This window comes from Mobula hypostoma, chromosome 16 (assembly GCF_963921235.1).
Source record: "Mobula hypostoma chromosome 16, sMobHyp1.1, whole genome shotgun sequence".
Lineage (NCBI taxonomy): Eukaryota > Metazoa > Chordata > Chondrichthyes > Myliobatiformes > Myliobatidae > Mobula > Mobula hypostoma.
In genome coordinates, this window is record NC_086112.1 from 8,054,486 (window position 1) to 8,082,040 (window position 27,555).

Consider the following 27,555-nt stretch of genomic DNA (forward strand, 5'->3'; position numbering starts at 1 on the left):
TCCAGTGACCAAAATAGTGTTAAATTAGAGGATTGCTGGGTTGTGTGGATTGAAGAGCCAGAAGGTCCTACTCCATGATGTACAGGTATCTCAATAAATATATAAATCAGAGGGTTGTGGAACTGGACCAAAGGATTACCTAACCAATAAGTGCGTGCTGGTGGGGATTAGAGCCTGGGATGATTGGGATAAGGAATATTGGATCTATCCTAGAGTGGAGATTTGGGACTGTTGGCACCTCGGAGGGAGAGGGGGTAGTTCTTAGTCTCATATTAAGGCAAATCCCAGTTACTTCTGAAACAGTGCTCTCCTGTGAAGTTCTACTTGACTTACTGACTGTGATATAGAAATGTCATCAAGTATTTAAATCCAATTCTGGATGGTTAAAATTCCAGAGTGGTGCAGAACAACTTTCAGTATTTTGTTAATCATATTTCACTCTAAAATGAGTACATTCTCAGTCATAAAATGAAGATTGTTTCATAATCTTATTATTAATTTCTTCAGATCTGGTCGTCTGATTATCAGAAGTATGTAGAAGCTTTAGGGAGTGTTCAGAGATGATTTACCAGGATGCTAACTGGATTAGAAAGCATGTCTTATGAGGACAGGTTGAACAAGAAAGGGCTTCTTTCTCTGGAGTGAAGGAGGATGAGAGGCGATTTGATAGAGTTGTGCAAGATGTTATGAGGCAAAGATCAAATGGATAGCTGGAGACTTCTCCCCAGGGTGGAAATGGCTAATGTGAGGAAGCATAATTTTAAGGTGATTGGAGGAAAATTTAGGGGTGGGGGCATGTCAGAGGTAGATTTGTTTTCACAGAGAGATGTAGGTGTGTGGAACGTGTTGTCCGGGTGGCAGTAGAGGCAACTACATTAGAGACATCTAGATAGGAAAAATGGAGGGCTATGTAGGAGGGAAGGTCTAGACTGATCTTAGAGAAGGTTAAAAGGTCAGCACAACATTGTGGGCCGAAGGGCCTGTTGTATATTCTGGGCTACTGCATACTGAATGGTAATGAACTCCTGTACTAATTGTATGGTTTATTTATTTTGTTTTCAATGTGTTTACTAAACAGCGGCAGGCAAGAATGCTGTTCTTTGACAACTGTATCATTGAAACAAAATTGATATTAGCTTTGAATGAAATGAAAAGTGTCTTTGTATAATATCCAACAAATTTAACAGGACATAACCTTCTGCACCTCTCCCCACTCCGTCCCGTTGAAATATTTTAACCCTAAAGGAACACAACCACACAGATGAAGTGAAACAGCTACATAAACAAAGTAGACACCTGTTAAACATCACTTGATATCGCATCATACAAAGCATTCCCTTACTGAACCATCTTTTGTGTTTTACGCTTAAACATTTGATTGTGCTTGAAGATCTTACATTATTAAATAATTGCTATAAAATGATATCGTTTAATATTTGAAGTTGGCAATTTGTTTAATAAGTATTTTGTGTTCTGAAGCTCTACACACACAGAAACGTTTAGGAAAATGTTCAGCTGCTGCTAGCACTGTCAGATTGAGAGGCACCCCTTCTGTCCTGCTTTTTGACATCTGCAGCTGTCAGCAGTCAGTGAAGTAACACTGAGAAGGCACATCAAGCTGATAAACAAGATAAGAGCCCACGGTATTGCAAGAAAGTTATTAGCATGGATAGAAGATTGGCTGATTGACAGGAGTCAAAGAGTGGGAATAAAGGTGGCATTTTTTGGTTGGCTGCCGGTAAATAGTGGTGTGTTCCACAGGGCTTGGTGTTGGGACAGCTGTTTTTTGCTTTATATGTCAAAGAGCTGGGTGATGGAATTGATGGCTTTGTGGAATCTATGGAATTAATTGCCACTGACAAATGTGGAGGCCAAGTCATTGAGTATATTTAAAGCAGAGGTTGATAGGTTCTTAATTAGCTTGGTTTCAGGAAGAAATTTGGAGAATGGAGTTGAGAGGGATAATAAGTCAGCCATGATGGAATGGTGGAGCAGACACTATAGGCCGAAATCCTACTGTATGTCTTTATGGCCTGACGTTCTTATTGTAAAACCTTATAGGTTAGAAGGTTAGTTGGTCACATGGATGGCAGGGGCTAGTTGGGATGGAAGGGTTCTTCACCCTGCTGTATCTCTAAAAACTGTAACATTTTATTCTGCATTCTGTAATTGTTTTAACTTTGTGCTACCTCAATGCACTGCTGTAGTGATTTGGTCTGTATAGATGGTATGCAAGATGTGTCTCTCGCTGTACCTTAGTACATGTGACAATAATGAACCAATTTACCAATTTAGCATTGAACTGTTGGCAAAATTTGACTTTATGAAACTATCACTGAACAGAAACCTGAAACTCATTTGGTTTGGGCCCTTGACCTCAGTTAGGCTAATGGGCTGACAGTCTCTTCCACTGGCCCTGGACACCATGTGTAAGCGTTAATGAAAATCATGTGTGCATTTACGATATTAACATCTCAGTTGCCTTTGAATACTTAAGGAACAGGTATCAGAAGGCATTTAGAGCCTTCCCATTTTTCTGTACCTGATCTTTGTTATTTGAGTGATTAAGTGAGATCTCCATTGGTCAGGGTTGACCATGGACGTTACATCCTAGCTGCCCTGGACAGGATCGTATGGAGAGAAAAGGAACGGCAGAGACCAGTGCATTTTGGCACCAGCAGCATCACAGGGGCTGCCAGTCGGTATTAAACTCAATGTTGGACTGCCTTAGGGACTCCAGCTCAGGATTTTTCCTTGGGGGTTTACACCCGAAGCCTTCCCCATGAGTGAGAATAGCCGCTAGGCAGCAGAGGTTTGGGATCAGAGTTTTCCTTCTCCTAGATGAGCTGCCAACCATGGCTGATGAGCCCCTTTTGGACGAAGAGACTGGTTTTAAGGTGCCAGTAACCCGCCTTTCTCCTGTCAGTAAAAATGGTTCCACCAGGCTCCGTAACTAAGGCACACGTGAAGGCCAGGAGCTGGACACAGTTGTCAGAGGCTATTTGAGGCCCACGACATTGAAAGCATTTAATAGGTAGTGAGAGCTTGTCCCCACTGCAACCCCTGGCTATAACAACCTTAAAGAACCAACTTTTAAATTTAAGTTTGTAATATCATAGTTAACTTGGAATCTAGTAGAACCTTATCTTTGGAAGTTCTGAGACCTGTCTTCAAGAGATCAGTGTTGGATAAGTACAGTATTGTGGAGAAATAACAGTAAATCCAATTCAATCGTCAGAGCCTGTTGACTGTTTTTGGATGAGAGATATACCAATTTGGAGGTTGGAGACCCAATGTCCGAGCATCTGAGGCGCAGGACTAGAGGTTAAAGGTCCAGAGGCAGCCTGTCCTGGGATTGGAGGCATCTGTGTATGTGTGAGTGAGTGGCTGAGAGGGAGGGAGCAAAGGAGCTTAATTTGCTGCTGTTGTGGTTGCCTGTGTGGTTCTGCTGAACATTGTAGGAATGTTATGTTGGTTAACACATTTCACCGTATGTTTCGATGTACATGTGACAAATAAATGAATCTGAATCATTATCTGAAGTTAGTTATAATTGAAATGACGTTCACCAGAGTAATATAATAGTTATGCAACAACTTAGAAATGAGGCAGCATTTTCCATTGGAACAAAATAATGTTGCACTTGTTATGGTAAACTAGGGTTGAATTTCAGTTTCGAAGAGGAGGAGGTTTCAAAACAATATCATGGGCCAAAATGGCTCATCAATATTCTTTGTCCGATAAAACTTCTCACAAAACTTTCAGAACCTGAAGTAATGAGCTTCTATATTTGTAATAGTCAATTTTTCTGTCACTTTATTTTGTTCACAATCATTAACAAAGTTTTTTTTAATTGCTTACTGGTCTTTCATTGCTAATTATTAGACTAGTCTGTGATGTGCTTACTGTAGTACTTCATTAGTAAAACTATTTCATGATATTCAGCAGGTATATTGGTAGAAAAAACAGCAATTCATCTTTCAGAATGCCATCACTGAAGCAGTCCCATTCAGATGGCAAACTTTGGATATTCTCTTATGATTTAAAATCCACTCACTTGAAGTGGTTATTCCTTTAACTGTGATCAAAAGTTACAAAACTGAATGAATCTTTTATTCACATTTTAACTTCAGTTTAGAGTTTGGCCATAGCAAATATTTGAACCCAACATGAAACAACTCACAAATACGTCCACTTCTTGATCCACATGTAACCTGAGCTCGATTGGCTGCCTCTCTGAGCTTCGCGCATCTTAATGAATCACGTACATGAGTTCATTCATGTGGTCTGAGGCAAACAGGCCTGAGATTGCATAAACCCATTAGCAAGGCATGCAATTTCAGCTCTTTGTAAGCGGGCAGCCTTTTTCCTTTGACATGAAGTGGCATACAGTAAAAAGATATTTCTACAACAAAATCTTCAATGTAAGCATTATCATTTACCAAGAAATCGTTATTCTATGTGATTTATTAGAGGAGAAATAAACTCAAGGATACATTGGAAAACATTTTAATAACACACATGATATCCTGTAAGTGTTCATTTGACTCAAATTTGCAAAATCCAGTAACTTGCCTGCTATATTAATACGTTGATGTTAACTTATGGTAGTTGTCAAGTCATATCTGATGATGACAGGAAAACCTATCTGTGATAGTTTTTAAAGCCGAAAAGCCATTGCTCTGGGGCAGTTCCACTTTTACAACATTGGAAACCCAGGCCCAGTGGTTACGAGTGTCATTACAATGGGGTCTTCCTTGGTTGCAGTAGATGACTGTGACTACTTTTGTGCCTGGTCATGCCCTTCGCTCTCTATGGAGCATGGCAGGGCCACCCTTCTGGCCATTGGAGCTCACTGTAGATCTAATCCACTGTAGACCTAATCCACTCAGTCCACAAGAGCTGGCTTCGCATGCTAGGGCATGCACGTCCCTATCATGGTATGAGGCCATCAGTTAACTTTACCTGGTTTAGCTTCCTGTTGAGATGATATACCAGGGTCTGGCCATTATCACATGCAAACAGCAATATTAATTCGTACTGCTATAAATGCCTTCAGTATATTGGAATATACTGTATAAATCTATACATTAATAACTATGACTTCCAAGAGGACTACAATCTTGTTATAGGGTTTGGAGGCTTGCCGACATCAATGACTCAGAGAGTTGGCTCTTGTTAGGGTCACCCATGCAAAACAGTTCAAAGGATAGAGACCAGACTAAGAGTGATCCACCAGTCCTCCCGGTTCAGGAGTTCAACTCAGGGCTAACAATCCTGACTGGTCAAAAAGACTGTTATAGAAATAGCAATGAAGAATCCTTCTATACAGACCGAGATGGAGGACCTTCATTGCTGCCCTAAAGACTAGTGGTGTAACGGCAGTAAGTAAGTAATAACTATGAACAAGGTAACATATTATACAATAATTAAAGTATTTCACTATTTTAATGCTTATCAAAATACAAAAATATATACAATTATATAAATAAGATCCATCCAAAGTACTACTTAAATGCAATCGATTTCATGTTATCAGCATTTTTTTTTGCAAAGTATGATTAGTTTTCTTCAGGGTGAAATTAGTTTGCACTTTATGGATGCATTCGATGATCTGACTACTCAGAAGAAGAAGCATCTATAAAACATGATTCTAAGAATGTACTTTTCAGCACATCATGATTTCTCAGAGTACTTTGCAAGCAATCACATAAGAAGATGTAGCTAATTAGCCTATGGAGAGATGCTGCAAACAAAAATGAGATAACTGGCCATATGATATATTTTGGATGAGGACTGGTAATATTCGAAATTAACCTGGAATACAAACTTTGGTTTACTGCTCCATTCAGTGTGCATTACTCCTTTGACTGAAGGGTCACTGTAGATTATATACTCATTCACTCATTTGTGATGTACCATGTCGAATGATGTAGATGATCATGGTCCCCTATCCTTTCAGATCCCGTCTTCTCCAGCCCTATGCCTTTCCCACCTACTTGACTTCACCTATCATTTTCCAGCTCGTCCTGCTTCCCCTCCTCCCAACTTTTTATTCTGGCATCTTCCCCCTTCCTTTCCAGTCCTGCAAAAGGGTCTCAGACTGAAATGTCGTTTCCATCGATGCTGCCGAACATGCTGAGCTCCCCCAACATTTCGTGCATGTTGTTTTGGATTTCCAGCATCTGCAGAATCTCTTGAGTTTGTGTTCTCCACATTCTGGGGTTGGATGCCAGTCTGTGAGTGAAAGCGGGTGGGAGGCAGGGAGGAAGGGGGCTTGTTTTGCTGTTGTTGTGTTGTTGTTGCTTGTGTGGTTCTGCTGAGCATTGTGAGGATGCTATGTTAGCAATGAAATCTGTGGCAACACTTGTGGACTGCACCCAGCACATCCTTGGCTGTGTTGGTTGTTAACACAACTGACACATTCATCTAATGTACACATAATATATAAATCAATCTGATCAGAATTTGAGATGGATTATAATTAGATTGGCCATTTATCAAATCTAAGGCTGTCCATCTCATTTATGTCCCCCACATGATCGCACAGCTCTCGTTGCTAATCCATCTCTGAATTACTGTTGGTCTTGTTTATATTAGCAGTAGTATCCAAAGAGAAAAATAAATGGTGTTTAAGTAAGGTATTACTTCCACTTCCTTGTCTGGTTTTGATTGGTTCCAATATGGAGAAAATATTTGCCCATCTATCTGTGAGCAAACAGAATATCTACAAGGTTGCCAACTATAGTGATGTTCAGCAGTAAGATGATTTTAATCCAGATATCAGGAAACAACTTCAAAAAAAGTTATTTGTTTTTCAAATTACTTTTTATCTATAATTCTGATGTAAATATGGAACTGATCATTGCACATTCATGAGAAAGATACCACAAGCCTCTGGAAGCAAAATCTAAATTAAAAGACTTAAATGTCTTTAGTGATGTGTAGTTTTCCCTTCTTTATAGAAACTAGAGGGTAGCACAATAGCATATTGCTTTACAGTGCCAGTAATTAGGGTTCAATTCACACCGCTGCCTGTAAGGAATTTATACGTTCTTCCCGTGACTGCGTGTGTTACCTCTGGGTGCTCAGGTTTCCTCCCACATTCCAAAGATGTACAGCCAACATAGCATTGTCAAAACATTCGGCTATGGTCCAGGGGCAGAGAGAGAGAGAGAGAGAGACACTGGAGAAGGTTGACAGTTTACTGAATTTAATGAGAACTGTTGCAGAATTCAAAGGAAAAGGAAAACAATAAACACTAGGCCAACAAGACCATTAACTAAAACTCAATCTGAAAGGTAATTACCAATACTGCAGCTGAAATCAATACCTAAGTGCTAAAGGAATAAAGCTCCTTTCTTGAGTTGGTCGAACGGTGGTCCTCTTTGCCAGACAAGGACACGGGTAAGCAGGGAAGGTAATGTTGCTGTGCTTTGGGTCACGTCTCGACAAGACTACAACAAAAAGTAGGGAGTTAAGTACTGCCTTAATGAAACAGTAATTAGCTGGAGGGTGCATGCTCACAAGTGCGATTGCCGAACTTGTTACTCAGGCCTCCTGTGGAGGTGCGTAGACCCTGCAGCGGAGTCTGTGATTGTAACAAGCATGTCCACAACTTGCTTACCCAAACCCATAGGGCTTTGGAATGTAGGAGGGAATAGGAGATGATTATGTTAGCTCTGCTTTATGTAATATGTTATGTGCTTTTGTAACCATGAGTTCTTGCTTGTAACAGAGTGCAGAGAATTAAGCAGGTGTTCCTCATTCAGATGGCTCTGATATGTGTGGCTTCACCTCTAGGTCCAGATAGGATCTCTGGTAGTTCTGTTCCGTGCTGGGTTCACTGACTTTGCTCTCCTGAAGGCCTCAGCTGATGCCTGATGTTTATCTTCTGGATCATTTCATGTAGAAGCACTTGCAGTGGATTGAAACAAAAATCACAGGATATGACATAAAGGTAGTTGACCTGAATTTCTGTCTGATCAACTGAAGTGTGTCCACTCAGTACACCCAATACGACAAGTACATAATCTAGAAAGTCATTATTTTTTTTTTGGACTGTCACCATTGGCATGAAATCTGCATGAGTATCATGAATGTAGAATAGTATAGGCCTTTTGGCCCATGATGTTGTGTCAACACTTGGAGATTGTGCAGCAGGGAAGAGTTTGATAGATCTGAGAGTAGGTTAAATGGTCACCACAGCATCATACCAAAGGGTCAGTACTGTGCTGTATTGTTCTGTATTTTATTTGCTTTGTACAGAGGAACACTAGAAACGGGCAAGGACAGTTCAAAAGCAGACAAAGGGTTGATGAGAACTTAAAGCATTACAGCACAGTACAGCCCCTTCGGCCAATGATATTGTAACGACCTCTTAACCTACTCCAAGATCAAGCTAATTCTTCCATTCTGCATAGCCCTCCATTTTCCTTTCATCCATGTGCCTATCTTAAATGTTTTGAGACTGAATTTCTCTGATCTTGGCAAGCCATTTGCAAATGTTTCATCACCATATGAGGAGTCATCATCAATGCACTGTTCATGTGGTGTGTCCTCCGAATGCATGTTTGTTTTATATACTTATCAATCAGCTCATTGGCCATCATTACGTAAACTCGGGTGTGCTGTAGGAAGGGGATCTCATCGCTGATTGGTTGCCTGGTGAGCCCTGTGAGTTGTCTGGAATTTTGCTTCTATTGGCTTACAGTGGCGTTTACAGGATTCCCTGTTAATGTCAAGCAGCGTATATCAACCAGATGGAATGCACTGTGGAAACCTGCATCAAGCAGCATAGGAGGTGTATCCGTTTGGGTTACCTGGAGAAATAAATGGTAGCAGAACATTGCATATGTGATGACCACGGAATTTACTCCAACGGTTTAAAACTACTGTGCCGTGCCAATGGCTTTTAGGACCGTCTGGTGAGATGTGACTAGAGCATAACAATTTCAACAAAGATGAAGATCTCACGCTAAGTAAGAACTGGAATATGGATGTTAAACAAGGTTGGACAGCAGAAATCTGATTGGCTGAGGACTAACCAATCAGAAGGAATGGACAATGGGGGTGTATATACCACCGGATTAGATGTACCTGACGAAGATGCCAGAGACTGTCATCGAAACATTGGTTAAAATCGACACCTGTACCCAGCTGGAGGCCTGAGAAGAGTTTATACTTCAGTGTGAATTGCTGGTAAAAATAATCATGGGAGCATACCTGCAAAGTAATTATTCACCTCTTGTTGTTTTGGATGTTCTACTTACCCAAGGTTGAGTTATGGTAATATCAGACAGTATATTTACATTAGATACAATTGATATGGTAAAGTATGACCTGCTATAAATACGTTTGTAATATCCCTTTGTGTTGTACCCTCTGTTGCTACTCACTTTGAAATGAAAGTAAGTTTGAAGGTTGATAAAAGATAGAGGACTGTGCAAGACTAATATTGAGTTGTTGGCAGTACAAATATTCAAATATTGGTGTAAAGGTCAAATAGATAAAATAATTAACTGTATATCATTGGTTCCCTTTAAGGTAAAGAGAAAAAGTAGAATTCTTGGAAAAATTCAACAATAAAAGATGCTCCGATACATCATCAGCATTATGTGCCATGTCACATGACATGGGAGACTATGGTCTTTGATCATGACTGTTTTTGGCAAATTTTTCTCCATAAGTGGTTTGCCATTGCCTCCTTCTGGGCACTGTCTTTACAAGATGGGTGACCTCAGCCGTTATCAGTACTCTTCAGAGGTTGCCTGCTTGGCGTCAATGGTCGCATAACCAGGATTAGCTGCTCATATGACCATCTACACCTGCCCTCATGGCTTCATGTGACCTTAATTGGGGGGGGGGGAGGGTACAGGTTAAGCAGGTGCTCACCTTGTCCAAGGGTGACCTGCAGGCTAGCAGAGAGAAGAAGTGTATCTTCACCCCAGCACCCATAATACATGGTCTAATACATGGTTATCGGGAAAATCTCCGGCAACCACAGCATGTAGCCTCAGAATAGAAAGACGTCCCTTTAGAACAGAGATGTGGAGCATTTCTTTAGCCAGAGGGTGGTAAAGCTGTGAAATTCACTGCCACAGACAGCTGTGGAGGCCAAGTCATTTAAAGCAGAAGTTGTTAGGTTCTTGATTAGTCAGGGTGACGAGGGTTACAGTGAGAATGGTGTTGAGAGGGGTAATAAATCAAACACGATGGAATGGTGGAGCAGACTCAATGGACTAATTACAGTATTCTCCTATGTCTTATGGTTTACATTAAAAAGGAAATTTGTTCATATTAGGATGACTTGAGTTGTAAATTGGCATCAAACTATGACTTTTTATGCATGTAGCCAACATGGGGTAAATGAGTTGTCGTGGTTTGTGCCTATCACCAAGTGATAAGAAAGCCATTTGTATTTTCATCAAGAACGTTATAGCAAATTACAGCCTAGGTACATGTTACCTGACTACAATGAAAATAAAATAAAGTATGGATCTGTTCAAATTTCAAAGTAAATTTATTATCAAAGTACATTTGTGTTACCCTATACAACCCTGAGGTTCATGTTCTTGCAGGCAATCACTGTAAGTATAAGAAATACAATAGAATCAATGAAAGACCACACCCAACAGAATGGACACACAATTAATGTGCAAAAGACAGCAAATTGTGAAAATACAAAAAGGGAAAAATAATAATAATATAATAAATAAGCAATAAATATTGATAACATGAGATGCAGGATCCTTGAAACTGAGTCCATAGGTTGTGAGTACAGTTTATTGTTGAGGTGAGTGAAGTTATCCCCTCCGGTTCAAGAGCCTGATGGTTGATGAATAACCACTGTTACTGAACCTGGTGGTGTGAGTCCTGAGGCTCGTGTACTTTCTTCCTGATGACAGCAGTGAGAAGAGAGCATGGCCTTGATGGTGGGGATCTTTGATGATGGATGCTGCTTTCCTGCGACGACACTCCATACAGATATGCTCAATGGTGAGGAGGGATTTACCCATGATGGACTGAGCTGTATCCAATACTTTTCCATTCGATAGTTCAATAGTTCCATTTAATATCAGAGAAATGTTTGCAATATAAATCCTGAAATTCTTATTCTTTGCAGACATCCATGAAACAAGAAGAGTGCCCTAAAGAATGAGTGACATTTAAAATGTTAGAAACCCAAAGCCCCCCTACTCCCCCCTCCCACACACATGCAGCAGCAAAGCAATGACCCTCCCCACCCCTGCCCACTTCTGCCAAAAAGCATCAGCACCCTCCACCCACAAAGCAAGCAACAGCAAAGCCCCCAGGAAAGACCATGATCTTCAGTACAACGAAAACTAATCATTCTCCCTGACAATTCAACATCCCACAGGCTCTCTCTCTCCACAATAAAGGGAAAAAGAGGTGTCCCCTTTCACAGCGAGAGGGGAGAGATAACAAAACAGCTCGCTGTTTTATGGTGTTAAGAGTCTGTCATGAGCCAGGTGAGGGGGAAGATAGGTGGGTAGGGGAGTGGGGATGATGTGAGAAGCTTATATGGTTGAAGATTCAGTGAGCAACTTTATGATTTGAGAAGCAATGCCCATCAAAATTCATCTGAATCTGTTAGATATTTTATGTATTTGTAAATTTACCCTTGTGGCTTTACAGTCATTCCAAGTTATCAGGGTGTGCTACACACAAAGTACTATTTTTAACCATTGACAATTATCCTTATTTTTATTGAATACACAGTCATGGTTATTCTATATTTGAGAAACTACAGGAAATTTTGTATAAGGAAGCTTAAAGCGGTGTCTCGAAATGCTCAATAATTGTGATACGAGATATTACATTTCTTCATGTTCTGAATAAAGTGACACATACTAAAGTATGCCTCAGAAAGCAGCCTTGTTTTTTTACTATAAGTTTTGGCCCGTGTAGCGATTATATTCAAAAAAATCTCTGCAGTTATGCAAGATACTCCTGTGAATCTGAGTTAGTGGGTGACATTTGCGGAACAAGATTCTGTTTCCATAGCACATGTTTCTTTGGGTGCTACTGCTACCTTGTTGATTCCAAAATGGCATGTGAATTGCATACATACATTTGTGGTGCAAACCGTGCCATATGTACACAGGATAGGCAGACCAAGATATCAGTCAACAAACACTGTTAAGTTCGGAGCTGAGCACTCTGTTCTCTGAGTCCTACAATTAAACACAAAAGAGTGTGAGACGAAGAAGCAGAATTAGGCCACTTGGCCCATCAACTCTGCTCTGCCATTCAGCCTTAGCTGATGCATTATCCTTCTCAAACTCATTCTCATGCCTTCTCCCCATAACTCTTTAATAATCAAGAACCTATCAAATTCTGCTTTAAATATACCCAATGATCGGGCCTCTACAGCCATCTGTGGCAATGACTTCCACAGATTTACCATCCTCTGGCTAAAGAAATTCCTTTTCATCTCTGTTCTAAAGGCCTTTTCCATTTATTGCCAAATGTCTGTAATGATAATTGTAATGATGTTTCACACTTGTAAAAAAATTAATAAAGGCTGAAGTATAAAGAGAGTATTAAGTCTAGGAGCAGATGATTTTGGCCTGACCTCAGTGGTTTTGCAGACATTAGTTGTTCCCAGATGTGCTTGAATTAGTCAATATTTTTCTTGTAATGCAGCATGGTAGGAGGAGGAATGAATGGAAGTCATGTGCTTGAAAAGGGAAAAGGGAAGAAGTGAATTGCATCTGGCCTTATATACACAAGCCACGACAGCGGCTATACTTCATTAGGAGTTTGAGGAGAATTGCTATGTCTCCAAAAGCACTTGCAAATTTCTACATACATACTATGCTGAGCATTCTAACTGGCTGCATCACTGGGAGGCCATTGCACAGGCCCAAACCAAGCTGCAGAAAGTTCCATCATGGGCACCAGCCTCCCCAGCATCCAGCACATTTTCAAGGTTTAAAACTTTAAAAAGACAGCATCCATCATCAAGGACCCCAATCACCTAGGACATGCCCTCTTCTCATTGCCACCATCAAAGAGGACATACAGGAGCCTGAAGGTACACACTTAGCATTTCAGGAATAGCATCTTCCCCTCTGCCATCAGATGAATGGACATTGAACCCATGAACACTATCTCACCACATTTTTTTCTCTTTTTATGTTACTTAATTTAACTTTATGTATATGTGGGTGTATATATATATATATATCTACTGTGTTATTTAGTTATTATTATGTATTGCAATGTACTGCTGCTACATAACAAATTTCATGACATATGCCAGTGATATTAAACTTGATGCTGATTCTGAGGATAATCAGGAAACAACGATCCAATCTGAAATGCAGTGAGAATCAACATGCAAGGTACCTGCAACTCAATAAGGAACACCTTTCTGAAATCTGCTACTTGCTGCTGCTGTAGCTACAGTCTCAGATTTTGAGGATCTCATTGCTAGTGGATGCCAAAATGGCTTTATTGATGTTTTACTGTTCCTCCAGGCTACAATGTACGGTACAGATGCATAGCAGTTGGCACAAAGCTTAACAGCGCTAATGAGAGGGGTTCATTTCCTACCACTGTCTGTATATTTTCCCCATAAGCATGTGGATTATCTCTGGTTTCCCCCCACATTTAAAAGACATGTGGATTAGGGTTAGTAAATTGTGAGCATGTTATGTTGGAAGCCTGGTGATGCTTGCCGGCTGCCCCCAGTGCAGCCTTGGACTGTGTGGTGATTAATGCCAACGATGCAATTCACTGTATGTTTTAATTGTTTTCATGTACATATGACAAATAAAGCTAATCTTTCTACCTGGAATTGTTTGCAGTACCTCTGTTTGTCACCCACTGTTGTGTAAAGGATTGATGCTGTCTTGTCAAAAATCCTTGACAGCACTTACATGCATCAGCATGGCACAGGAGACCATTTCCCTAGAGAGTTCATGCTGACTCCTTGTTGACCAGTCCAGTCTGTGACATTCCCAAGGTCCGTCCATGTAACCCTGCAAGGATATTTATCTCAAGTTTCCATCTAATTTTTCTTTAGCGATCACCTTCGAAGGCAGTGAATTCCAGTTTGCTCACTGTTCACAACAAATCCTCTATTTTTTACTCCAAAATTTAAATCTTTGTCCCTTGTCCTAATGTGTCAGCTTTCCTTTGGCATAATCTTAACTCCTCCATCAAATCTGTCTGAAAAATTCTGTTTCCCCTGAGATCAGTCTCAGATTCTACAAAGATTTAGCTGAAAATCCCTAAACTGAAAGAACATTCTAGTATTTCTTCATTGCTCCTCTCAATTTTCCTAAGATGTGATGATCATAACTGTATTGAAGATATGATTGAACCGCTGCTTTATATAGGGTCAATGCCGGCTTTCCTTAGCTTCACCAAACCTCTGTTAAAGCCCAATATTCCATATGTGGTTAATTGGGACACATCGGGACCAGTACATTTTGCACCAATTAATCGGCTGCCCAAATTAGCTGAAGTTTCATGGAAATAATTAAAAACGTATAAAGAAGAAAAACTACTAAATTATGTATTGAAATGAAATTCAATTGGAACACTGCTAATATTACTACTACAGTACTATAAAATTATGTATTAGTTCCAAATAGTTATTGATGGAGGAATTCATTCAGTATATACTGCTGTGTGCTTTTGATTGAATATAAATGAACAAAATCAGTGCTGATGCAGATAATGGATTGTCTACATACAATGCTTTTGATAATTGCATTCTCCAAATCTTCATTTTCATTGTAACTTGATACTTTATTGTCGCCAAACAATTGATACTAGAATGTACAATCATCACAGCGATATTTGATTCTGCGCTTCCCGCTCCCTGGATTACAGATCAATAGTAAATATTAAAAATTTAAATTACAAATCATAAATAGAAAAATGGAAAGTAAGGTAGTGCAAAAAAAACGAGAGGCATATTTGGAGGGTACGGCCCAGATCCGGGTCAGGATCCGTTCAGCAGTCTTATCAGAGTTGGAAAGAAGCTGTTCCCAAATCTGGCCGTACGAGTCTTCAAGCTCCTGAACCTTCTCCCGGAGGCAAGAGGGATGAAAAGTGTGTTGGCTGGGTGGGTTGTGTCCTTGATTATCCTGGCAGCACTGCTCCGACAGCGTGCAGTGTAAAGTGAGTCCAAGGACGGGAGATTGGTTTGTGTGATGTGCGGCACCGTGTTCACAATCTTCTGCAGCTTCTTCCGGTCTTGGACAGGACAACTTCCGTACCAGGTTGTGATGCACCCTCGAAGAATGCTTTCTACGGTGCATCTATAAAAATTAGTGAGGGTTTTAGGGGACAGGCCAAATTTCTTTAGTTTTCTCAGGAAGTAAAGGCGCTGGTAGGCCTTCTTGGCAGTGAACTCTGCTTGGTTGGACCAAGTCAGGTCATTTGTGATATTGACCCCGAGGAACTTAAAGCTTTTGACCTGTTCCACTTGCACACCACCGATGTAAATTGAGTTGTGCGGTCCGCTACTCCTTCTGAAGTCAACAACCAATTCCTTCGTCTTGTTGACGTTGAGGAATAGGCTATTGTCTTCGCACCTTTCAAGATGATTGTCGATAACCTTCAAATCCTTCATAATTCCTAACTTGTTGAAGTAGTGAAATTGTTTCATTTTCACTCCTGGCCATTTCTGGCATCTCCAAGCCTGAATGTTTGAAATCGCAGTGAGTAAAACAGTTCTGAATTGATTTGGAGCAAATTTCTCACCGAGTATCAGTGACAAAAATCACTGCTTGTTGAACACAACCACATGCAACTGACACTATTTAAACACAAACAAGAGAAGATCTGCAGATGCTGGAAGTCCACGCCACACACACAAAATGCTGGAGGAACTCAGCAGGCCAGGCAGCATCTATGGAAAAGAGTACAGTCAATGATTCGGGCCGAAACCCTTTGGCCCGAAATGTCAACTGTACTCATCCATAGGTGTTGCCTGGCCTGCTGAGTTCCTCCAGCATTTTGTGTGTGACACTATCTAATAACTGTTCACTCTAAGCACAATGTCGCGTTTAATGGCCATGCTAGTTGGCAACTGTTCAGTGACAGTCTTCAGTCCCAACTGAGCAGCATAATGTCCTAAATAAACAAAGGGAACCTGGGCTACTTTCTCAGTTAGTTTTCGTTGTTTAAGAGTTGTGCTAAATAAGCAACTGCCCTGATTAACTGATGGCCCAATTAATTGGAATCCACTGTCCTTTGCTAACTATTCTCTTGAAGGGCTGGAACCTTCAGAGGACAATGACTGTGTTGAGTCAATTGTGCCATTCCTTATTCCTTGTGCCAAAGTGCAGTATCTTCCATCACTGTCTAGTAAATTTTATTAGCTAGCTTTCTGTCTGTTCTGCCTTACTATCCATGTCCTTTGCAAACAATATGCATCAACATCACAGTCTGCTGTATCTCTCAGGACGTCATTGGCAAATTTTGAAATTTTTGTCTGTGTTCAAGATAAAAGCTTACTTATCACGTGCATATTGAAACATACGGTGAAATGCGTTGCTGCATTCACAGCCAACAGAACCTAAGGATCCAAAGGAGAAGATTGATCATCAATCTGCTAAGAAATTGGAAGATTGCTCCAAATTTGTAAAGTGTGGAGAAATGGCTATTGTTCACACAACTAAGCCCATGTATGTCGAGAGCTTTTCTGAATATCCTCCTCTTGGTTGTTTTGCTGTCCGTGTTATGAGACAGACTGTTGGTGTGATAAAGTCAGTTACTAAGAAAGAAATTTCTACAAAAACCACCAAGACCGCCAGTAAAGTATTAAACAAGAAGTGAATATCACCACTGGCCACCAAGATTGAGCAAACACAGACTCACACCAATATATTCTGGCGCCAACATAGCATGCCCACTCTGCTCAGCAGAAACATAGCACGTCCACATTGCTTGGCAGATCCAGCATCCAAATAGTGTATATTTATAAATTCACTCTCCGCTCCACGTTGACAAATACAGTCCTGTGCAAAAGTGTTAGGCACATATATATAGCTAGGGTGCCTAAGAATTCTGCACAGTACTCTATTTGTCAATATGGAGTGGAGAGCCTGTTTGTAAATCTGGCAGGAGCAAAGGATGACAGGAATGACAAGGGTGGAGCACTACAGGAGGGGAGTGAGACAGGAGGCAGAGAAGCAGTACCAGGGGTGGGGGGTGGTGGTGTGGGTGCAGACACATCCAGCCCTGAGACACCAGGCAAGTTCCTTTGATTACAAACAACTGATTTATTGACCATTACAGAATGTCTCTCTGGTGCTTCCTACTCCCTCCCCTCTCATTTTCCCTTTTCCCAACCATGATTCCCCTCTCCCTGATCCTTTCCCACACTCAGCTCACAAAAGAGACCCATATCAGAATCAGCTTTATCATCATTCACATATGTCATGACTTTTTTTTTTTGCAGCAGTATAGTGAGGGCATCTGTTAGTCTTGCGAGACCATGGATCTGCGCCTGGAAAGTTTTCACTCTCCAGGGCGCAGGCCTGGGCAAGGTTGTATGGAAGACCAACAGTTGCCCATGCTGCAAGTCTCCCCTCACCACGACACCGATGTTGTCCAAGGGAAGGACTTTAGGACCCATACAGCTTGGCACCAGTGTCGTCGCAGAGCAATGTGTGATTAAGTGACTTAGAGCAGTATAGTGCAATACATAAAATGACTACAGTACTGTGTTAAAGTCCTAGGCTCCCTGGCTATACGTACTTTTACATGTGCCAAAGACTTTTGCTCAGTACTGTATGCCCAGAATGCTCAGCAGATCCAATATCTAAATAGTGTATATTTATACATACACGTCAAAATTTGTCCTAACAGCAATCTTTGGGAATCTGTACTGTTTACTTTCTGCTAGTCTATGATCAATCACTTCCACAGCTTATTGTTTTTGGATTTTCTATCCAAGCTTCACTTGGCCTCAATTTTTTGAATTACCATTTTTCGTTCTTTTTGTGAAATTCTTAAAATCAAAGTGGTCAAACTATATTGAATTAGTTCAAATCAAACACAATCTACTTTGAACAGATCTTAATTCAGATTGCTTTAAGTTTCTGATGCTTTATTTTTTCTGATCTCACTCCTTCCTGCTCAGGAGAAGCAGGTGGAATATGCATGTGGTTTCACGATGAGTACAGACTTCCCCATGCTGAAGCACATCACGAAAGACATGCACATTGCTTTGCAGGTGCAGAGTGCCCAGACCTTTTGCTTGATTATCACTGACATATGTTGCAAAAAATTGTTGTTTTTGTGATTGCACTGTACTGCTGCCGCAAAACAGCAAATTTCATGAGATATGTCAGTGATGATAAATCTGATTTAGATCCTAATGATTTCACTACACTCCCCACCACTGTCACTCAGGTGTGGACAACTCTAGGGACAAATTCTTGTAGGCTAATGCAAGGTTTCCTTTTAGAGTCAGATACAGCAGAGAAACAGGTCCAATTGGCTCACCAAATCTGCTCTGATGATCAGCCATCCTTTTACACCAGGGGTTCCCAGCCTGGGGCCCACGAACCCGTCAGTTAATGGTACGGGTCTGTGACATAGAAAAGTTTTGGTAACCCCTCTTTTACACTAAAGCTACATAATTGCTCTACAACGGGTTGTCAAAACGGGTTATCAGCCTAACTGCTGTCAAGCACATATATACAGAAAGGTGCTGGGGGATAAACAGTAATATGATGCAGGATCCCACCCACCCTGCTCATGGACTGCTTGTTCCACTTCCATCAGGGACGAGTCTATGTAGCGTCCACACCAGGACCACCAGGTACAAAAACAGTTACTTTTGCCAAGCAGTAAGGCTGATCAACACCTCCACCCACTAACCCTACCACTACTTTATTATTTCCTGTCAGTCACCTTATGTACAGACACTCCTGTGCCTGGAGTCAATTTATGGGCATATAATCAATCTATATCTGTAAACTACTATATGTATTTATATTTACTGTGTTTTTTATTATTCTGTTCTCTATCTTATTGTGTTTTTTTTGTGCTGAATTCGATCCAGCGTAACAATTAATTTGTTCTCCATTCTGCTTATATACTGGAAATAGCATTAAGCAGTCTGAATCTTCAATATGGAATTGCACTTTGTAAGTCTCTCAACAGTCTCCTCAAGTTCACACAGGTCCTATCATTGCCCTGTGCATTAGGAGATATTAACCCCTCAGGTGGCCCTTCTTTGGAATGGGGGAGAAAAGCCACACAGCCACAGAGTGTGCAGTCTCCACAGGCAGACAGCAGCTGAGGTTGAGTTTGAACTTGGCCGTAGGCACTGCAGCGCTGTCGCACCATGCTATCATCTCTCTGTGGCAGAAGTACAAATGTTTGGGACGATTGATTGTGTGGATAGCCAGAGGCTTTTTCCCAGGGCTGAAATGGCTAACACGAGGGGGCATAGTTTTAAGGTGCTTGGAATTAGATACAGAGGGGATGTCAGAGGCAGGTTTTTCCACATAGAGAGTGGTGGGTGAGTGGAATGCACTGCCAGCGACGGTGGTGGAGGCGGATACAATAGGGTCTTTAAGAGACTCTTAGATGGGTGCATGGATGCTAGAGAAATAGAGGGCTATGTGGTAGGGAAATTCTAGGCAGTTTCTAGAGTAGGTTACATGATCGGCACAACATTGTTGGCCAAAGGGCCTGTAATGTCCTGTAGGTTTCTATGTTCTATGATTGGCTTATAAGCAGCAACAAATCATAGAGGTGAAGTTGGAAGTGTAAATGCCTTTAGAACCGGAATCAGGTTTATTATCACTGACATATGTTGTGAATTTGCTTTCAATGTGAGAAAGTACATCAGTTTTTAACTCCGTGAAGCCTTTGCCTCAGGCAGGCACCTCTGGAATCAACATTTCAACAGTGTTACCAACTGCTATAATGGCAGCAGCTTGAGTTGGCATGACAACGAACTAAGTTTGAATAAGGGCAACCAGATTTTGTAAGTTGGTTCTCTTGCTTTGTACTGCAGCACACACTCCAGATGTTTCTGTTTAACTTACTTAGTGTTCTCAGTACAAGTTTTCACTAAGTCATGAAAGCGAGATATGCATTCTTGAATGAATCCTGTAAGGGGTGAAAAATTACTGAGGTTAAGTGGAAGATTAGTCATACTTCTGTTCCAGCTCCTGAATCGGCAGGGATAACTTCACTCGCCTCAGTTCTGAAATGATTCCACAACTTATGGACTCACTTTCAAGGACTCAACCACTTGAGTTCTCAGTGTTCTTTATCTATCTATCCATTTTTCCATCTGTCTGTCCAGTCAGCCTGCCAGCAGCAGGCTCTTGCAGCCCTTTGAATCGTGCCACCCAGCAACCCACCAACCCACCAGTTTAACCCTTGCCTAATCACTGGACAATTAACAATGACCAATTAATCTATGAACTGGTACATCTTTGGACTGTGGGAGGAAACGGGGGCACTCGGAGAAAACCCATGTGCACACCGGAAAGGACGTGCAAATTTGCTTACAGAGGATGATGGAAGTGAACTTCCAACTCTGACGCCCCCAAGTTGTAATAACATGGCACTAACTGCTACACCACCATGGTGCCGTATCTTATAGATAGATAGACATCTATCCATCCATCCATCCATCTATCTTTCACACAGTTTGCCTTCTTTTGCACATTGGTTGCTTGTCAGTCTCTGAGTGCAATTTTTCATTAGGTAGCAATTATGGAGAGGAGAAAACAGTCAACACTTCAGGCTGAGACCAATCTTTGCAGCTGTGTATGTGTGATTCAGTATTATGTTAATCAGAAAAATTATTTTAATATTGGACAGAAGGTGCTGTCTCGTGTAAGTGATCAAATGGTTGGCTTTTTTTATTTCATTGTCTTATTAAATTTAATTTGTAATGAGGGGAAAGGGAAATAATGGAACAAGATTTATTAGGATATTATTCCATTGCTAATCTTGGCATTAGAAAGTAGTTGGTTTTGTTTTTGCACTGTGTGTGATTTGTAGCGTTAGTCATTTACTGTCCATGTGGATGATCAGAAGGCAGGTTGGAGCACTGTATTCAAACAGAATCAGACAGTTTGTGCAATGAGAAGGAAGTGGAGAGTTTTGGTTCCCATTTTGCACTTCTGGAACAGTTTAAGGAAGGAAGCACCTTTACACCTTTTATTGTTAGTGGTTGCTGACATCATATCCTTCCTCGACCACTTTCTGCGCACTTCCTGCCATTTTGACAGCCCTTCGCAATGCTATGGGGTTGAGAGAGGTGGAGAGAGTGGGTGAGGGGTTGAGTTTGTGAGCAAAGAGAAACCCACACCAGCTGTCCGTAGGACCTGCTTCCGAGCTCTCGCGGGCACATCTTTCTCCAGTATCTGACAAATCAGACAACAATATTAAACCCATGAAAACTAAGTTCCTGCTTTAACTACTCTACCAAATTTTAATTCTGTACTTTTAGATGTTAAACTGAGTCTCTGCTGAGAGTGTTTTTATAATCACAGAAAGTTAACTGCTTTTTCTCCGGTGGAAAAAATAGCTGTAAAGCTAAAGTAAAATTCTAAAAATGGTCAGAATGTTACACTGCTGCTTGTCTATGCATACACTTAACAGAAATATGTAAAGACATAAAGATAAAAGCAAAATATAAGGATAGGGTAAATGCAAGCAGGCTTTTTCCACGGAGGTTGGGTGGGTCTGCAACCAGAGGTCATGGGTTAAGGGTGAAAGGTGAAAAATTTAAGGGGAATATGAGGGGATACTTCTTCACTCAGAGGGTTGTGAGAATGTGGAATGAGCTGCCAGCGCAAACGGTGCATATGAGCTTGATTTCAATGTTTTAGATAGGTACATGAATAGTGGGGGTATGGAGGACGATGGTCCTGGTGCAGGTCGATGGGAGTAGGCAGTTTAAATGGTTCTGGCATGGACTAGATGGGCTGAAGTGCCTGATTTCTGTGCTGTACTTCTATAACTCTAAATGTGGTCTTGCTCATTGTAGAAACCTTGCTTGGTTTATATACTGTAATGATAAAGGAATTGGATATGTAGATGATTCACAAGTCACTTGGGTCAATGGCTCTGTGAACTCTAGTCAGGGATTCAATACTTTGATTCTGGTGACATGGTTTTATTTCTATGATCAGCCCTCGCACTTCTCCTTTCCTGATACAGAGAGTGCACTGTGCCATGTCACTGGCTTAAGTAGGAGTTCCCACCAGGTCAATACAGTGACTCACTTTGCTTCAAGATGTACACAAGATCAGGAATTTGATGTTTGATTACTTATCATCCTAAAATATGCTACTCCACAAGTAAGAACTTTTCAGTCTGGTAGTTATTTCAAAGTTTAAATTTAAAGTAAATTATATTATCAAGGTATATAAATGTCACCATATACAACCCTGAAATTCATTTGAAGTACAGTACAGTAATGGAATAAATTATTTAAACTCTAAATGTGGCATTGTACACACAGTGTTATAGAGCTTGCAACCTTGCCTGATCCATACTTTTGTCTTAATAGAGCACACTTGAGGTATGACTAAATAATATTAACTGTTTATGTGCAATGATTGTTTTATAGTCCTAAGACATTATTAATTGTGTCCTGTCAATGCCATCTGTTGGCTGCTGCTGAAGTTTCAATGCAGAATTGTTACAGTAGATGCAAAAAAGAACATTTTCATAGCATTTGATTTCTGACCGTAGAGTAGTAATTGACAAGCACCCTTTTACTTGTGTTTATTGTATCTGTTAGTTCAGTGATAAGGAGAAGCTGTCTTGAAACCACAGTGATATTATCTCAGTAAAAAGGTTCTCAGGGTTCAAAGTAAACTTATTATCTAAGTACAGGACTGTGCAAAAGTCTAATGCACATATATATAGCTAAGGTGTCAAAGAATTTTGCACAGAACTGCATGTGTCAACGTGGAGTGCAGAGTGAGTTTGTAAATCTGGCGGGAGCAAAGGACGTTGGAATGACAAGGGTAGAGCGCCGCAGGAGGGGTGTGGAACAGGTGACAGAGATGAAGTGTTGGGGCGGGGGGCGGTGGTGGTGTGGTTGTAGATAAGCTCAGCCTGGAGACACCAGGCAAGTTCATTTGATTACAAACAATCGGTCTATTGATTATTACAGATTGTTTTTCATGCCTCTCCCTTCCCCTTTTCCCAGCCATGATTCCCCTCTCCCTGCCCCCTTCCCACTCTCAGTCCACAATAAAGACCCAGATCAGAATCAAGTTTCTCATCACTCATCTATCAGAATTTTTTTTTTTGCGGCAGCATTACAGTGCAATGTATAAAACTATGATGGTGCACTCCAGCTATATATATGTGTGCCTCAGACTTTTGCACAGTAGCGTGTGTACAGTATAACTCACTGCAACTCATGTTATTTACTATTATTGTTTGGATTGTTCTTCTATTTGCAACTTGTCTCCTTTTTTTTCAGTTTTTGTGTATAGTTTTTCATTGATTCTATTGCACTTGTTTATTCTACTGTGTATGCCTGAAAGAAACAAATTCTCAGGGTGTATGGTGACATACATATTATATTTTTTGAAGATAATAAATTTACTTTGAACTTTGATACTTAGAGAATCCTTTTCTTGCACAATCTCCAAAATGCTTCTGTCGAATCACTTCTCTCTTCTTAACTCTGCAGAATAAACACTTTTGCCACTTGGTTTTCTTATTAAAAAACTCTTTAGTCGAGCAGAGTGAATAATGTTTAATTTTTGTTTTATCTCTGTTAAGTATATCCTAATTCAAATCTGCCCAATGCTTCATCTTTGATTTCAACAAAGACGTATGTAATAGTAGCAAGCTTCATTTCTTCTAATCCCCTGGCATCAACGAGTTATATACCAGTTACCACACACACAAAATGGCAGAGGAAATCAGCAGGTCCCAGGCACAATCTATTGAGGGGAATAAACAGTCAAGTTTTCAGGCTGAGACCCTTCATCAGGACCGGAAAGGATGGGAGAAGAGCCAAAATTTTCTGCATTTTCTGCTTATATTGCAGTGTTAACTGGGCAGTTATTGAAAGACTCCGAAGGAATATAAGCCAAATTCATTCAGAAAAGTGAAGTTTAGATGATGTCACTGGAATGTGCAACCTTAGTACTGGGTCCAATGACCAAAGTCTGGCAGTGTCAAGAAGTCTGTCTCACAGTTCTGTTAAAAATATATTTTGGTTTTCTTGGCTATTTTTTTCAGTCATATTTCTTGGTACTCATAAATTCTTTCTTCCCTATTAATGAGGGAGTATGATATGAGGTCCACAAAATAAAATCAGACGACCAATATTCTATCTGTGGACAAAAGTATAGAATGCTATAGAGAAGCATATTCAGTTTCCTATTCTATTTGTAATGTTCATATTTTAACCTCAATCTAAGTGGATCTCAAATTCCATTGGGTGCAATAATAGCAAATATAAACATAGGAGATGCTACAGATGCTGGAGATCCAGAGTAACACACACAAAATGCTGGAGGAACTCAGCAGGTCAGGCAGCATCTATGGAAATGGATAAAGTGTGAACATTTCAGTCTGAGTACCTTCATCAGGACTGGAAAGGATGGGGTTAGATACCTGAATAAGAAGATGTGCCAGGATCATATCTGTTCATATTCTTGAATACTTATTCCATTAGAATTTGCGAAGTCACTGAGAGGATATCTAATGAATAGAGGGCATGGGGGATTAATCATTAATGAGACATTGCTAAGATAAACTGTTGGAGAGCAGTCTAACAGTTTGCATCACCGTCTGGTATGGAGGGGCCTCTGCACGGGATCAGAAAAAGCTGCAGAAAGTTGTAAACTGAGCCGCTCCATCATGGTCACCAGCCTCACTACCGCTGAGGAGATCTTTAAAGGCTGATGCCTCGAAAAGGTGGCGCCCATCATAAAGAAACCCCATCAGCCAGGACATGCCCTCTTCTCATTGCTACCATCAACAAGAAGGTCCAGGAGACTGAAGACACACATTGAACATTTTAGTGCATGGTTATAAATCTGCTTCTTTAAAATAAGACAGCTATATGTGGTACCAATCCTGATGAAGGGTCTCAGCCCGAAATATTGACTGTTATTCCTTTCCATAGATGCTACCTGACCTGCTGAGTTTCTTCAGCATTTTGTGTGTGTTGCTCTGGATTTCCAGCATCTGTAGAATCTCTTGTATTCGTCATGTGTATCTGGACGAATAGGGTCAGGAGAATGTCCATCATCACCTAGTGTGGGAATTGCAAGGCATCTGACTGCAAGTCCCTACAAAATATTGTGAGGACTGCTGAGAGGATTATTAGGTCTCTCTTCTACCCATCTGGGATGTTTATCTAGAGTGCTGTGTATGAAGGGCCTTAGTATTGTCAATGATCACTGCCATCTGTCCAGCAATCTTTTTGACCCCCTATTATCAGGCAGGAGGTATCATAACATTAGGACAAGTACTGTTAGGATGGAAAGACGCCTGAACTCCCTGCCATCACCCAGGTCTCATCACACATCAAGCGCCAGTAGCATTATACTGTTTACTTTTTAACTTGTTTTGTAAATGCATTTTAACTTATTTGTTAATTTACTAGTAGTAATATTAATTTATGTGTTATTTGTGTGAGTTATATGGACTGTGCTGTGCACCTTGGTCCGGAGGAATGTTGTTTCCTTTGGTAGTATACGTGTGTACAACTGAATGACAATAAACTGAGCTTGAAGTTTATATGTTCTACCTCCCTAGATTGGGTTCCAAGATGTTCCTTTTAACAGGATACTGCTAACTCCAGTAATAGCCTCCTGCTACAGAACTTGCACTCATTTTCAATGTATTCTGGGATGTTCCGCGCCTTTGGGGTAATATAAAACCTATTGTTTTAGATTGTTTGTGCAGATCAAAACTTTAAAGATTTTCATTACAGATTGGCTTTATTTGTCACATGGAATCAAAATATTGAAACTTACAATGAAGCACATTGTTTGCGTCAACGATCAGCACAGTCTGAGGATGTGCTGGGGGTGGGGCGGGGGGGGGAGTGGGCGCGATGACAGAGTCGCCCTGCTCCGAGCATCAACGTAGTATGCGCACAATTTACTAACCTTAACCTGTACATCTTTGGAATTTGGGAGGAAGCCAGAGTACCTGGAGGATATCTAAGCAGTCTTGGGGAGAACAAGCAAACTACAACAGATTGGGGCAACATCATAGGCGAAGCAGACTGTCCAGTGTGGTACTACAGTATGATTCACAGTGCATTAAACAATGGACCCCAAAGCCTCATTAGTACTGTCCCCAAGAAATGTCAGTGTTAAAAGTGAGTCTTCAAATACCACAAATTAAATTTGTTTTTTCTTGCTATTAGCAGGGACTGATGCGAGAATCTGTGAACTGAATGAAGTGAAGAGTGTGAAGAAGGACCAGTATTGAGGAAACGGGAGAGAGTTGAAGTCAGAGGTACACGGTTTAAGGACGAGGAGAGAAGCAAGACATTAAGGATGGGGAGAAAAAAGATTCAGATTACACGGATCATGGATGAGCGAAACAGACAGGTGAGCACCATTTACAAATAGAGTTCCTTTCACAATGATTATTATACTGAGTCTACCACGTTACTATTTCATGGTGGAGAAAAATCGTTAATTTTATGAAGAAAAATTATTAAATTTTAATTTAAAATTAACAATAATTAATGACTGATGCAAACAGCCTCTTAGTTGTAATAATAAGTTAATTGAAACTTAAAAATAAATTTATTTCCCAAGAGGATGTGACATGAACGTGGCTCTGAAGCTGTTAACTGGAATCGTTGCTTTTGGGGAACATGGGTTCTTCTCAATTTATGAAATGCGTGTTCTAGAATATACATCTTAGCTATTTTTTGTGTAGAAACAGGGCATTTTAAAATAAATTTCTGAGATAGAACAAATCTCTTCAAAATAGAACTAAAAGCAGTGATGATTTATGCTGGTGATAAACAAGAAAGTTCTCGGAATGAAGTAAACTGTTCAATATTCAGATGACCTTGCTAGTATTCCATTGAAAATGGTTAGATTAAATTACAGTTACCATGCTGTAATTGCTATTTGGGTGTCATGACAGATCAGACAGGGAAGACGATCAAGCTGCTCTTGAAGCCCACTTTTACATTTTATATTCATTTCTCCATTTAATCATGGATTGGCTCAATCCCTCTGATACTAAAATATGGCCATGTGACCTATGAGCAGAATCAGGCCATTCAGCCCATCCAGTCTACTCCGCCATTCCATCGTGGCTGATTTATTATACCTCTCAACCCCATTCTCCTGCCTTCTCCCTGTAACCTGACTAATCAAGAAATATATTTTAATATATATAAGCATATATCAAGAAGATGCTTGTGTCTATATGCCTCATAATTCTGCATTGAAAGAAATCAATTATGCGGCAATTTAATTTCTACGTGCTCAACGATGCACTCCATCAGATTAATAAAATAAAACTTTGTATTGGGATTGTGTGGCTCCGTAGAAAAAATTATGTTTTATGAACCAACTG

The 27,555-nt window shown here is 40.5% G+C and overlaps 1 protein-coding gene across 17 annotated transcripts in view; it reads left to right on the plus strand.

The window, feature by feature from the left end:
* Positions 1-27,555, plus strand: part of mef2cb (myocyte enhancer factor 2cb) — a 292,538-nt gene that overhangs the window by 87,150 nt on the left and 177,833 nt on the right. For 15 of the 17 annotated variants that reach the window (XM_063068484.1, XM_063068499.1, XM_063068483.1 and 12 more), the window contains exon 3: positions 26,381-26,567. In XM_063068484.1, the coding sequence (XP_062924554.1) occupies positions 26,514-26,567 (54 nt within the window). In that variant the 5' untranslated portion in view covers positions 26,381-26,513. The remainder of the gene's footprint in view (positions 1-26,380; positions 26,568-27,555) is intronic. The other 2 variants (XM_063068486.1, XM_063068485.1) reach the window with 1 other exon arrangement.